At 52.5% G+C, this 13,805-nt stretch overlaps 1 protein-coding gene across 1 annotated transcript; it reads left to right on the top strand.

Annotated features, from left to right (window-relative positions):
* The first annotated feature begins 5,708 nt into the window (after positions 1-5,708).
* Positions 5,709-13,627, top strand: RHCG (Rh family C glycoprotein). The gene is made up of 8 exons (XM_026856076.1): positions 5,709-5,911; positions 9,271-9,457; positions 9,922-10,072; positions 10,830-10,977; positions 11,367-11,533; positions 12,230-12,367; positions 12,722-12,858; positions 13,390-13,627. The coding sequence occupies exons 1-8, from the start codon at positions 5,725-5,727 to the stop codon at positions 13,625-13,627; spliced, it is 1,353 nt and encodes a 450-aa protein (XP_026711877.1). The 5' UTR covers positions 5,709-5,724.
* The last annotated feature ends 178 nt before the right edge of the window (positions 13,628-13,805 follow it).

The following is a 13,805-nucleotide window of genomic DNA, read 5'->3' as shown; positions in this document are numbered from 1 at the left end:
CTAGAGGCCAACGCCTGCTTGCGAACCGGCCCCCCCGCAGCCCCCTCCCCGGCCGGCCGTGGGCAGGACAGCAGGAGCTCCACCGGGTGCCCGGAAGATCCTGCAGCCCCGGGGGAGCCCCAGGGCTTATCCTCCTCCCCGAGCCTCCTCCTCGGACGGCAAGGACAACCCAGGGCCCGTGTGGGTGAAAAGGTGTAGGGACGGGACACCTGGACAGGGGCTGACGTCTGGGGAGGTGGAGGATGAAGACCCTCGGTTGTCATCAACCACCTTGCCTCTGGGCATCGTCTCGCTGCAGGCCTTGGAGCAGATCTTACCCCGTGGGTGGCAGCAGGCAAGGAGAGGTCCAAGCGTGGACGGATCACACCGGGTAACAGGGAGGAGGAAGCCTCGCAGACCAGAGCCGTCAGATACCCACGCCACCCTTCTCTGGAGCCTGAATGCCCCAGCCTAAACCAGTGTCACCTGCAGCCAGTTGTATTTATAAAGCAACAAAGACAAGCGGGTAATAAGCCACCCATTCAGCTTTGCTAGTGACTGTGAATGCAAGTGAGTTTAATGAGCTGGAACGAGGAGCTGATCCCCTTGGGTGCGCAGGAGTAACCTGGCACCAAGAGCAAGGGAAGGACACCAGGTCTCTCTGGTTGAAAGGGTGGCAGGCATCCTGTGGTTTTGGGGATGTGAGCTCCCTGGCAAGCCATGGGTCCCTCCTCCTGGGTGGGGGTTACGCTTGGTCCTGTGAGACGTCTTGTGCTTCTTGTCAATATATCACTCTTGTGTAAGAGCCCTGAAGGAGACCCAGCCCCACCATGCTCCCACTACCATTGCCCAGCCACTGGCGTCCGTCCCAGCAGCCCGCTGAGGACACTTAGCAGAGTGTGACCAAAACCTGCCTTATCACAGTCCACCCGGGACCAGAAACAAACTCAGGGCACAGGGGAGTTCCCCAGCAAAGCCTGGCAGCTCCCATCATAGGAACTGCCATCAGCTGCTCAAGCCCCTGCTCCTTTCCTGCCCGCTGCAGTGTATTTGCTCTTGAAGCCCATCCAGCTCTTGGGAAAGACATCAGAGATGTTGGCTGGGACCTGGTGACCTGTGTGTTTCCCAGCATGACAGCCAGAGTTGCTCATGCCTCTGCTTCTCACACCGTCCTGCGCTTGCGCTGCTTGCAGAGATGTTCGCCCTCTCTGCCTGCTCCCCAAGGACACTGACTTCTCTCTCAGACAGAGCCCTTGGGTTCTTTCTGGACAATCATTTACTTGCTGATAAATGCAGTTTCTTGGAAGGAAGGAGAGGGCACAAGAGAAATCACTTGTAAATTGGGCTTGCATTTGGTTGACACTTTGATCCAGATATGGGGGGTTTTAACTTTAAAAAGTCTTGCTTGACCTTTTTCCTACATTTCTCTCTGAGAGATAATGGTGAGGGCTGAAAAAAAGGGCTGAGAAAACTCAGACCTAAATGAACTGTTTGATCTCCCACTATACCACCACTCTGTCCCGCCCCAGTGGAAAGTTTGCCATTCTGCTGAGCCAGCCAAAAAAAGCTTTTGTTTTGGATTGACTCAGACTCTTTGCTTTCAGGACACTCCTCAAGGACCTGCATAGGCAACGAGTCACCTCTGATGCTGGGCAATGCCCAGAGACTCACTTGTGCTGCATGAAGGCTTCTGAGCCTCCCCAGATTGTCATCCTCCAGTGCCCTCTCCACCCCATGTGTCCAAAGGCTACTGCCAGTGACTGCTGCTGCTTTGCCCACTAATCCTGGAAAGCAAGTCAAGCTGGGCAAAAGGCTCCTTGGTGGATCTCCAGGCAGTCCGAGGAATCTGCAGGAAGACAAGGGGGCAGCTGAGAGGGTTGGCTGTGCTTCTTGTGTGTTAAAAGTCCTTGGAGATTGCTTTGGCCTGAGTATAGCATGACATGGGAAGTCACTGGTGCCTACTAGGGAGGCAACTATTTTGTTTCTGTCTTAATAAAAAAAAATTTGTTCTGCTTCCCTTCTGCTCACCAGTGAGTTAGGCAAGCCAGCATTAGCTCCAGGGTAAATCCAGTGAGGAGAAAGGATCGCTGTCCATTGCCAATTCCTCACAGCCCTCCCCTGAAGAAGTTCTGGCGTTGCCTGGTTTTACCAGATTCTCCTCACTGGTGAATCTTTGGAGCTGCCAGAAGATAAAGGAGGGAAAGGCAAGGGTAAGCAGGCAGGGACTGTCAGGCCAGTGCCTGCAATGCTGTGGACAGTAGAGATAGTGCTTCCAGCTCTGCCCTCCCCTGGGCACCTCCAGATCCCCAGGGTCTTCAGCTTTGTGGTCACCTCCCCGAGCCAGCACAGTGCCTTGGCTGCAATAAGATCTGCCGAGACAATTCAGAGTGACCCAAGGAGCTCCCGTTCCCTCCTCTCCAGGGTGAAGCTGCCCCGAGGCCTCTAGGCAAGAGGGAGGGATTTCTGTGTGCTTTAGATTTTGTTTTAACATCTCTCAAATATTTTTAGTGCTTATAAAAGTGAGAAACTGGGAAAGACCCAGCTAGGACCAGTGCTGTTCCACACTCACCCAGAGCCTTCCCAAGAGTCCTAACCACTGCCAGCTCTAGTCCCATGTCTCCAGAGCAGAAGAGCAAATGTACCTTCCCCTCTTCTCCCACCATCATCTCATTGATTTTTTGGGGGAATCTTTGCTGCTCTTATGGGTGCTGGACATGGTGGGCCAAATTCAGTGGTGGTGCAGGCAAGTGTTGCCCCCAGCGAGCACCGTGCTGGATCACACCAGTGTGAAGTTTCCAACAGGGCTTTTAAGCACCTTGATATTTGTGACTGGGGCATGGTGAAATCTACCCCACGCATCCTACCGTGCAGTTAGGTACCGTGTAAGATGGATGCAAAGGACTTGGTCTAACCCACCGTAGGAGGCGCTTTGCCAGCATCACTGCAGGCACCTGTGCTGGCATAGCCCTGTCAGCCTTTCCAGCATTACCCTGGCCCTGCAAAGGAGCCTGGAGACAAGCTGGTCCTTTAATGGGCTCTCACGACACAGGCAGCCAGTGGAGCGTGCCAGCTCTGATGGGACTGCAGTGGCAAAGTGCTGATCTGCAGGTCGATAAGGAAGGGCAGCGCAAGGCAGTGCAGCAAAGTGAGACTATTGGGCCAGCAGAAAAGCCATTAGGCTTTGTCCTCGGCCTCCAGACGCAGGGGAGAGGGGCTGGGGACAGCGGGTGGGACAGAGCTGCTGCCTCCTGGGCTTTGCAGGGGCTTTGCAAACTGCTTTTCTTGGGACACTGCCATTTCAGTGAGACCACGGATTAGAAAATCTCTGCAGTTTGGTTTTCTTCTGCTAAAAAGTAATCACGAAGCATAATTGCTGGTGGCTACGCTACCTTAGCAAGTTCCCTTGTGTTAGAAAAATCTCCTCTGTGTCCCTTGTTGCCTTTCTCAAGGTGTCTAAGAGCTGCTTTAGGGTAGGGCTGAAGACTGGTCCTGCCACGTAGCTGGCAGGACAACAGGCAAATATCAACAGTGCTTCTAGCGATTAGGGCTCAGCTATTGTTTAGGGATTTCAGCTTCTCTCTAGTTGGAGATCTCTTCTTTCCTGGTGCGTACAGCTGAGATAGCCCTGCAGAAATCATGTGTAATGGGAGACCTAAAAATATAGTGGGTGGACCCTGAGCAGCATGGCTCGAGAGAGTGCCTGTCCTCAGGACAACAGCAACACCCACTTGTTTTAGGTGTCCCCACCAAGTGACCCCAATCCAGCCAAAGCTGGCTGAAGCTCTGCTCATGCCGGGTAAGGGCTAGGCAGGTGGGGTTCTCTTTTCCTCAGCCCCAGCATGGACAGCAGGGGATGGTTGCTGGTCTGGACCCTTGCTGAGTCCAGCACAGCGCTGGTTTGCAGCCCCGACCTTCCGGTGCTCCCCCAGGGCTGCAGGAAGGAGCCTGCACCCCGACGCTGTCCCGTGGTCTGGTGTTCCCTTGCTGTCTGGGTTCACTTGCTGTCTTACTCCCAGCTGACCCTCCCCAGTGTGTCTGGACCCTCTGCCATACAGAAGACCTCCTGAGCTGCATCTCCCCGGCTCTTCCCAAAGCTGCCTCTGCGCTGCTGCCTGCACAGGGACCAAATAAGGTTGGAGAATGATTTTGTGTGGCCGTCAGTCTCTTCAAGACCATCCACAGCATTTTTCTGCCATCTGTCATTTTGAGAAGAAAGCAAACAAGAAAAAATAATAAACTCAAATTATTCCCTAATCAACACAGAAATCAGTGCTGCTTGCTCAGCCTGCAGGCCACAATTAGATGCCATCAGCAAATTTGGGCAGCTTGCCTGGGCTGCAGTCTTTCATCTCTTGAAGACTGACAGGCATCTCAGAGATCTGCAAGCAGTGAAAGGAGCTGGAATCTGTTTGAAGGACTTGCCTGGCTCTTTGGGGAAAGAGCACATGGTTCAAAACCATGGGAACAAAGCAGCATTGTGTTTATTAATTAAGGAAGCCCCATACCAGAGGAGGGGGTGTTTAGGCTGCAGCGCTGAGGTCTCCAGCCCCATCTCCAGCGCCAGCTCAGAGAACTGCCCTGGTTCATGCAGCCCCAGCCCGGTTTGTCTTGCGGGAGGATGCACTGGTTAAATCACTCCAGGAAATGATGGGACACGTGTCACTTGAACATCTTTATAGATATATGGCAGCTTTGGCAGGGCCATTGCGTGTCTGTGCACGCATGCAGGATCTTAGCATTTGGTCTGAAGCATGCATCTTCCTCTTCCTCCTGGGACTGCCCCACAGACTGCTTTTCCAAAAACCCAGCCCAGTGACTCAGGCTGCCTTGGCAGGGATGTGCAGAGGCCCCACAACTCATCTTCCCCTGGCCATCAGAAGGGAGTGTGGACCCTGTGCTCAGCCCCATTTCCTCTTGGTCAGAGCCAGATGCTCTGGTTCAGGATGGGCAGCCCCCTGCTGCAGCAAGGATGTGTCCCCCCAACTCTGTACCCAGGACATAGGCTCACAGGAGGAAAACGGCCCCTGGTGACAGTTTGGTGTTGCCCAAGAGGCTCTGGGAGTTGCCCTGCATGGAGTGGCAATGTCCCCACTCACCTCCACCCTGGCTCACAGGGTGCGGTTGACTGTCTGGATGCACACTGCAAAGCAAGGAGCAGGACAGTCTCACCCCAAGACAAAGGTCATCCTGGGGCTGCCGCTGTGCCCTGTGAAACAGGGGGGACAGCAGAGAGCTGGAGTAAGAGGCACTCTGCCTTCACCCTCGGTGCCAGCTGGGGAAGGGTGCTTGCAGAGCTGGGGAGGGGTTGTGAGGGGAGCGTTCAGTGCAGGGAGGGAGGGCACTCAGGGCGGCAGGGGTCAGGGTGCTCCTGGAAGGGGAAGGGAAGGGGTGTGAGGCTGGGCAGAGCAGGGGGCAGGACACCCAGTCTCCACTCCCCACTCACACTGGCCTCCATGTCTACTCGTCCTGGAGGAGGCAGGGCTCAGAGGTGCTTGGAGCAGCTCGCAGGAAAGGTGCTGAGACCTGTCCCTCCTTCCAGGGAGGAAGGGAGGGAGAGAGGAGCAAGCCTGCTGAAGCTCCCGTTCTCTGAAATGTGATCCTGCCACAGGCACCTCCCTGGGCCCCACCTCGCCCTCTCCAACCTATATATGTCGCCAGCCTTGGCCGGGCTCAGGGGACGTGGGCTTACACAGTCTGCCAGGCCCCCGGGGATCCCTGCAGATGGAGAGGCCGAGGCACCAGGGGATGGCAAAGAACACGTACATGCGCTGGCGTCTCCCACTCGTATGCCTCCTCTGGGAGGTGGCCATGATCGTCCTCTTCGGGGTTTTCGTACGCTTTGGCCCTGAAGCTGATGCGCACTGGGAGGAAGAGAAGCGAGAGATGAACCTGACCAGCGATATAGAGAACGATTTCTACTTCCGATATCCGTGTGAGTATTCGGGAAGCCTAGTCCTGGTGCTGGCTGTTTCCCATCCCGTCCATCCCATCCCAACCCAACCCACTGCATCCATCCCATCCCATCCCATCCCATCCCATCCCATCCCATCCCATCCCATGTCAGAGGCAATGTCTCCACCAATTGGTGGAAAGTCTGGCTTTTGCCTTGAGGCTGGTTTGGGGTACACCAAAGAGCAAGAGAAAAGCCTCATGGCCCTCCAGTGCTCTTGGGGCTCTATCATCAGGGTACCATGACGTCTTTTTTCCAGGAATAGGGCTGACGTGTTCCCAGCACCCTGCAAGTTTCGGCTTGCTGCCCCCTCCCTCAGCTCTGGATCAGAGCAAGCTTTTCTGTGCATACAGAGGAACGGCTGTCGAGATCCTGTGACATCTTCCTCCCCTTCCTACGTCCTCCCCCTCACTAGTAAATTACCCTTTAGCTACTGGCATTTCAATGCCGGAGTCCTCCTAACCTGCCAGGTTCCCAGGGCTCTTGGGTCGCTGCACCGTATTGCTACAGGGATTATTCAGGTGGTTAAAGCCCTTTTGGCCAGGCAGTGCCTTTGGCCGTCTTTGATCTCCAGGGCTGGTCATCTTTGTGAGCCATTCAGAACAGGCTGCTTCTGCAGGCAATTGTTTCCAAGGAAGCAACAGGCCTGAGTCATGCATCTATTTAGAACATTTCCATTAAAAACACCTGCTAAATCAAAGGAGCTATAGAAACCTGTAGCTGCTGAGGATTAGCTAGTTCAGAAAAGGATTTGCTTACAGAAACCTGCTGTTCAGCCAGCCTCCAAGTTAGTGTACAGCCATGGCTGCCCTGGGCTCTCCCTTGAGATCTGCCCTTGGGACGAACCCCATGCGGGTTGGCACGAAGCAGCTGCTCTTGTCACTGATGCGCTGGGAGGACATCAGCGGTCCAAGGAAGAGCTTCTAGGAGCTAAGGACGTGACATTTCTTCTGTCCTCATATCCCGCCCCTGCTACCACAGTGCCAAATATCCCCCCTCAAATGCCTGCATGGATTTGCACAATTAAATCAATCTAAGAGCAACTGCTTAGCTCAGTTTAGCCTTGAGTTACATTTGTTTCAGACCTGAGAAAGGGCTCACATGCCCAAAAGCACAGCCAGTTTTTCTCAGTAACCTAATCAGAAATATTCTCTCTCTGCAAAGATGGACAAACACAGCAAGGTGGCCAAGACCTGGCATTTTGATCCCTGTGTCCATCCAGTGCTGCTCAGAAGACAGTGCGATGGTTGAACATCCGAGGATCATTTGTATTAATGGGTCTGCAATCGCTGCTGTCCACAGGACCCGTCCACAATGGCAGTGGGATAGGAATGACAAACTGAGAGGTCCTCTAAGCCCAGAGGTGACTGGGAAGGCAGGCTTCCCTCTGCGCAGTTGTGTAGTGGTGCCCATTGCCAGATCCAGACAGTGTGACAATTCCTTCTCATTTTGAATCCACATTGATATTCCCTAATAAGTGACTCATCTGGTCTCTAGGGAAATTAGGTTCTTCAGCGCAGGTAGCATTCCCAAAGCCCAAACATTTCTTCTTGATGGCAATTGTCCTCCTGCAAAAGCAGGATCGCAAAACCTTTAGGGCATGGCAGTGCCTGGGCTGCCTCTGAGTGATGCCAATGTTATTCTTCCCAAAGGAAAACAAATGCAAGGGCTAGGAAAAGGCTTTAGACTGGGTGCAGTTTGAGGAAAGACCTGCTCTTCCTCCTGGGTTTGTACAGGGTCTAACACACAGTGGGGATCCTCCGTGGTTTCAGAGGGCACACAGTCTGCAGCTTTAACTTTTGACCTGTGTATTTCTGCTTTTAGGATGAAAGTGGGAATGTATAATGCAAATGGTAGCAGATAATTCTAGCTGTGTATTGTGCGGCTTATACTGGAGAAGAGAGTAGGGGAAAATAAATACAGCTGCAGAGGGAAAATCTGCATGATTGTACAGTAAAACTGGAGTTAGGAAGACTGGTTCGTAGGACGTGTGAAGTGCATTTGAAGTGACCCGTGCTGAACAGCACCAGCTGCAGATTTTGTCTCCTTCCCTTTTTTTATGAGTAATTTCACAGCCATGGGGGGTATTTTTAAAAACAAGCAGAATAATCTGTCTCTGCAACATTGCACTACATTGCTGAGGCCTGTCTAAATGCTTGACCTAAACCAAGTTGCAAGATCTTTACTTGTAAAGCACTGAAGGACAAAAGCCACAACTTCTGCAGAGCTACACCTCACCCAAATCCTCACCCAGCCCTTAGTGGAAGCAGCAGATACAATCCCACTGTCCCTGCAGGAGCGGGTCTAGGGCTGCTGGATTTCAGCACACGTTTGGGGTACAGCAGATTCACTGAACCTCCTCTGGCCCGAGTTATGCCTCCTCTGAGGTGCACTGACATTGCTGGTTACAGCGGCTGTAATGGTTTGTGTGTCACATAATGCAGAACTTGCTGGTGTAGCTCTGTCGATGCTGTGTTTACCTGTTCTACAGTGTGGGTTTGCTGGTGGGAGTCTCCCAGCGGGGCATCCGAGCCTTGGGTCTCCTGCTCTTCTCATGGGCAGAGTGGTCTCCAGTGTGAGGGTTTGCATGGTTCAGTTTGTAAGTATGCAGCGTTCCAGCTCACTTAATTGCAAAGCGATGCTTATCTGATAGAAACGTGCAGCATTAAAAAGTACAGCAGGTTTACTGCACCGAGAAGTTCTTTCAAGAGGCTCAGGCAGGTTTGGCTTCCCCCGGGGAAGGGCATCTGAGGGGCTCAAGTTAGCAGGTCTGAGCATTTGTGGGAAGAACTAGGTCTCTCTGGTTTAAGCACTCAAAATCTTACAAGGTGGGAACCTGGTCTCAAGGATATTTTGGCACCGATTTCAGTGGCATTTAAAAACGTATTTGTAAACTTCCCTTGTTCTTGTACTCTTCTTGCTCTGAGACATCACCATCATCCATTGCATGGACCTACCCAAAATGACCATTCATGTGTTTTTAACAAAACTTCACTCTTCTTTTGACAAGACATTTTCTGACTTTTTTACAAAAGGGGAAAAACCAAGGTGAATAGAAATGTTCTCCTTTGTACACTCCATTAGTCTCTGGTCTTCTCTTGCACACACCTTTTAATAAAGATTTTCTACTTTCAAAACTGAGCCTTTTAACCAAAAGCCGGTTTCTGAAATCTGAGCCATTTTTAGACTTAGAAATGTGGGGACATGAGACAAACACACATTTTTGCTTGAATTTCCCCCCTACTGCCACTGATGCAGTTAGTTTCCTTTCACCACCAAATTCAATGGCACTCACAGCCCTGCTGTCCCCACAGTGCTGATGGTCCCTTCCCTCTGCACAGCTTTCCAGGACGTCCATGTGATGATCTTTGTGGGCTTTGGCTTCCTCATGACATTCCTCAAGCGTTACGGATTTGGAGCCGTGGGTTTCAATTTCCTCCTTGCTGCCTTTGGGATCCAGTGGGCTCTCCTGATGCAAGGCTGGTTCCACTCTTTCAAGAACGGGAAGATCCTCATTGGAGTGGAGAAGTAAGGAGGAGATGGGCTCTGGGATGCCACCTCTTGACTGGCCCGTGGAAGAGCTGGGATGGGAGCCAAGCAACTGGTAGCGATTGTCCCTCTATTATGTGCAAACAAGTCTCTAAAATGTTGTCTTTCCTGCACATACCTTCACTTGCTTTCCACCTTCTAGTCCAAAGGTGCTATTTGGTGGTAGTGCTCAAAGGGAAATGTGAGATGAGCGTCACCCCTTAGTCCCAAGCCTAGCACCACGGACGCCAGTGCTAAGAACACATATGATCCACATTATTTAAATAATTTTGGGGAAAGCACCTTTCCTGGACAATATGTAAGGATGAGAGGAAGGTCAGTGGGAAACCTGGGGTTGTCACCTAATCACCTATTCATCTTCAGGTGGGATCTCTAAAGCTGGGGGTGGGTGAGTTACAGAAGTATTTCCTTATTAAACCACAATTTTCCTTCCCCTTTTCCAGCCTGATCAATGCTGATTTCTGTGTGGGCTCTGTGTGCATTGCCTTTGGGGCCATCCTGGGCAAAACCAGCCCCATACAGCTCCTCATCATGACTTTGTTTCAAGTCACGCTCTTTGCAGTGAACGAGTACATCCTCCTCAACCTGCTTCATGTAAGGCTTTAGGCAGCACCCACTTGGTTCTGCTCCTTCCTCTCTGCATCTCTCCAAACTGTCTTCCTTTGCTATGGTTCCACCAAGCCACTTTCTTAATAAGCATTTGAAATGCAAGAATCCAGGCAGAAAAAAAAATAGAGAGATTCTGAAGGAGGGAGTCAGCAGGTGGTAATTCCCTGAGAAGGGAGATCTGGGGTTTTACATATGAGCCTGGCAATTCAAGAGCACTGGGTCCCTCTGCTGTAGGTCCCGAGGCAGATGAGGAGTCTTAGCCCAAAGGACCAGTCACTATCTTCACACTTGAGATTTCCTCTCATCTGTTTTTCCTCCTGGAACATGGGTGTTGTAGAAGGAAATCAAGCAACAAAGAGGACAAGATGTCTGCTGACAGAGGCAGGGTCCCTGCCCTCCAAGAGGGCTTGGAGGGTTGGGAAGCAAGCTCACAGAAGACCTGAGTGCACTTGGGAGGCAACCTGGGTATCACTGCAACCCACTTGCCACTGGGACAGGTCAGAAACTCCCCTCTGCCTTAATGCCTTCCACGAGGAAGCTAAGAGGAATGCCACGGCCATGCACAGGGCCAGGCGAACAGGATAGATAGCAGGACCAGAGCACTTTTGTCCACCTCTTCCCATGACTGAGTGCAGGCTGGAAGGACAAGTGGGCAGACAAGCTGGGCATGATGCAAACCAGACCTCAGCTCCAGAATGAGTGGCAATTGCAGAAGCAAACCTCTGTTTTCCCATTGCTGCAGATTAAGGACGCGGGTGGCTCCATGACGATTCACACCTTTGGAGCCTACTTTGGCCTCACAGTGACACGCATTCTGTACAGACCCAACCTAGAGCAGAGTAAGGACAAGCAGGGCTCCGTGTACCACTCCGACCTTTTCGCTATGATCGGTGAGTCAGCCCCCACCTCAGGGGGGCCTGTACATGCGGACCACTCAGCTGCAGGGAGCTGGTCCCTCTTTAGGAAAACCAAACTGAAACCAGGGTCTGGGGCTGAGAAGCTTTGTATCCCAGCCTTCCACCTCTCAGAGCTATTCAGCTCCCATCATCAGTGGCTGAGCTGAGATGGTGCCTGGGAAGACAAAGACATGTTTTGGTTCTCCCTCTCTGCCAGCCCCTCCTGATGCTCGTCCCATTATGGTAGGTGCTGCTCTGGGGCAGTAGGACTACAGGATTTAACTTCCCGCTGTGCAGAAAGATCTTCTTCACAATTTTTTTTTAGTCCCTGTATTCTCTCTTTTTCCTTTCTCTTCTCTGTCCCCTCCTCCCCATCCCACCAGGTACCCTGTATCTATGGATGTACTGGCCCAGTTTTAATTCAGCAATTTCTGAGCACGGGGATGCCCAGCACCGGGCTGCCATTAACACATACTGCTCGCTGGCTGCTTGTGTCCTCACCACAGTGGCCTTCTCCAGCATGCTGCAGAAGAAAGGCAAGCTTGACATGGTAAGCTCGGAGCAGAGAGCCCTGCACTGCTTAGAGGACTTATAATGAGGTTGATTATATAATGAGGGTCCAAGAAACGATTGGCACTTATCTTTTGCTGAACAAATACTGGGTTTCAGGGCGTGACGGTGAAACCAGCATCCAGGCAGAAAGCCAGAGGCTATATTCAATGAGCAAGTGGGAAGAGAGTCCTGCAGTGCTTGAGGCGCAGGGTGTTGCCCTGAACATGGTGGACCTAAGTCACAGCAGGGACTGGACTCGTTCTGCCCAGAGAGCTCCTGATGGGCCTGTTGCAGAGCCATGTTTGGCACTGCTCTCCAGCAAGGCGAGCAGGGCCTGTGTGGCAGCTCGTGAGCAATCGGGGGGGCTGACTTGTACGTGTTATGTGTGTGGGTGACATGTCTCTGTGACAGCAGAGCTTGCATGACACATGGGTGAGACAATTTCCATCTCATCACAACTCCCCACCCAGGTTTGTGGATGCAAAGTATGTGTGTGGTACGGGGAGTGGGAGTCTATGTGCGCCTGTGCTACAGACAGAGGCTGCCTGTTCTCTTGTTTTTCACCAACAAGCAAGAAAATGGGCCCTGATATTTCCTGATATTTCAGAGCTGATTCTCCCCCTTTGCCATTTACACCATCCCTGAGCAATTGCAATCTCCCTGAGATGCCAAGACAGGGTGGTTACTTCTGCAGGTCCACATCCAGAACGCAACGCTGGCGGGCGGCGTGGCTGTGGGCACCAGTGCGGAGATGATGCTGACTCCATACGGCTCCCTCATTGTCGGGTTCATCTGTGGCATCGTGTCCACGGTGGGGTATGTCTACCTCACGGTGAGTGATGCTCTAGGAGTCTGCAGCCCTGGTCCTGCTCGGGAGACCAGAAGGATTCACTTCCCTTTGAGAGTTTCTGCTTTCCTCCATTCCTTCTGTAGATGCACTTCTATCTCCATTTACTGCCTCAAAATGCTCAGGAAGGTTTAGTCTCCCAACAGGAGAGTGTTTGGAGGATAGGTTATTATTTTAACTTAAGCTTGGATCACATCTTTGTCTACGAGCCCTTGGGTCTTTAATGGGACACAATATCACTCTTCCTTCTCTGTTTATCCCAGTCCTCCATGGAAGGAACTAATCCTTTTCAGGGATGTGCTCATGTCCCTGATCTCTCTCTCCCTCCCTTCTCCTCAGCCTTTTTTGGAGTCCAGGTTGCACATCCAGGACACATGTGGCATCCACAACCTCCATGCCATGCCAGGCCTTATTGGGGGTATTGTGGGGGCCATCACTGCAGCTGCAGCCACAGAAGATGTATATGGAAAGGAAGGGTAAGATAGCTTGAAAATCTTCCCTGGAACAGATTTTACCTGGGGCTCCTTGGGCTGGGAGCAAGAAGCAATTAACAGTCCTTCTTAGTTGTCCAGAGTTGCCCCTTTCCACCTCAAAAATACAGGGTGCACTGACTGTGTTGGGCTTGTTTAAGTGTAAAAGACTCCTCTTGCAGCTGACTTCTGGTGGCCTCAAAAAGTAAGCCACAACCCTACTACTTGGCATTATCCCGGGGCATGGTGGCTGGGGAAGTGCTCCTCCCTCCATCCCTGCATTGTTTTGGGGGTTCAGGTACGGCTGAAAGTCTGAAATACAAAAGAAATATGATATTTTAAGCTCCTCCTAGGTAAAGCTTTGCCAGGGGCCAAAGGAGAAGGAAGCGAGGGGTGGTAATTGCGAGTCTCCTTGTCCACTGTAGAAGAGGGATGGGGCTAGGGAGAGGTCCCTGGGAGAGCAGGGGAACAGGGCTCCTCCAGAGCCTGGGAAGGGCTCCTGCCAGGAGCAATCCTCGCCATTTCTGCCCTTGGCAGGTTCATCAAGGCGTTTGACTTCACTGGCCCGTACCGGACACGGACACCCAGTGTCCAAGGAGGGTTCCAGGCGGCCGGCATTGTGGTGTCTCTGCTGATGGCTTTTGCCGGGGGGGCCCTTGTGGGTAAGCAGGAGGGGAGGGTGGAGAGGGGAGGGTCGAGCCCAACCTGTGCTGCAATGGAGGCATCCACGTACTCCTGCCTGTGGCTGGATGCGTCCCTCCCACCTGTGCCGTGAGGGCTGAGCCCCTGGCTTGCTCACATTTGGACCCTACAGCGGGACCACCCCAAAACCCATAGGCGCAGGGGAAACCGAGGGGAGAGCAAGGTCAAATGGGTTTGGAGAAAAGGGGGGATCGGTGTCAGGGCTGCCTGTGCCCCCTCTGCCGCCGGCATGGCTGGACTCCGGCCACCCG

Source organism: Athene cunicularia (genome assembly GCF_003259725.1).
Source record: "Athene cunicularia isolate RWA chromosome 10 unlocalized genomic scaffold, athCun1 chr10_part1, whole genome shotgun sequence".
Taxonomy (NCBI): Eukaryota; Metazoa; Chordata; class Aves; order Strigiformes; family Strigidae; genus Athene; species Athene cunicularia.
The sequence above is the reverse complement of the archived record's forward strand: the minus strand, read 5'-3'. Positions and strand labels throughout refer to the sequence as shown.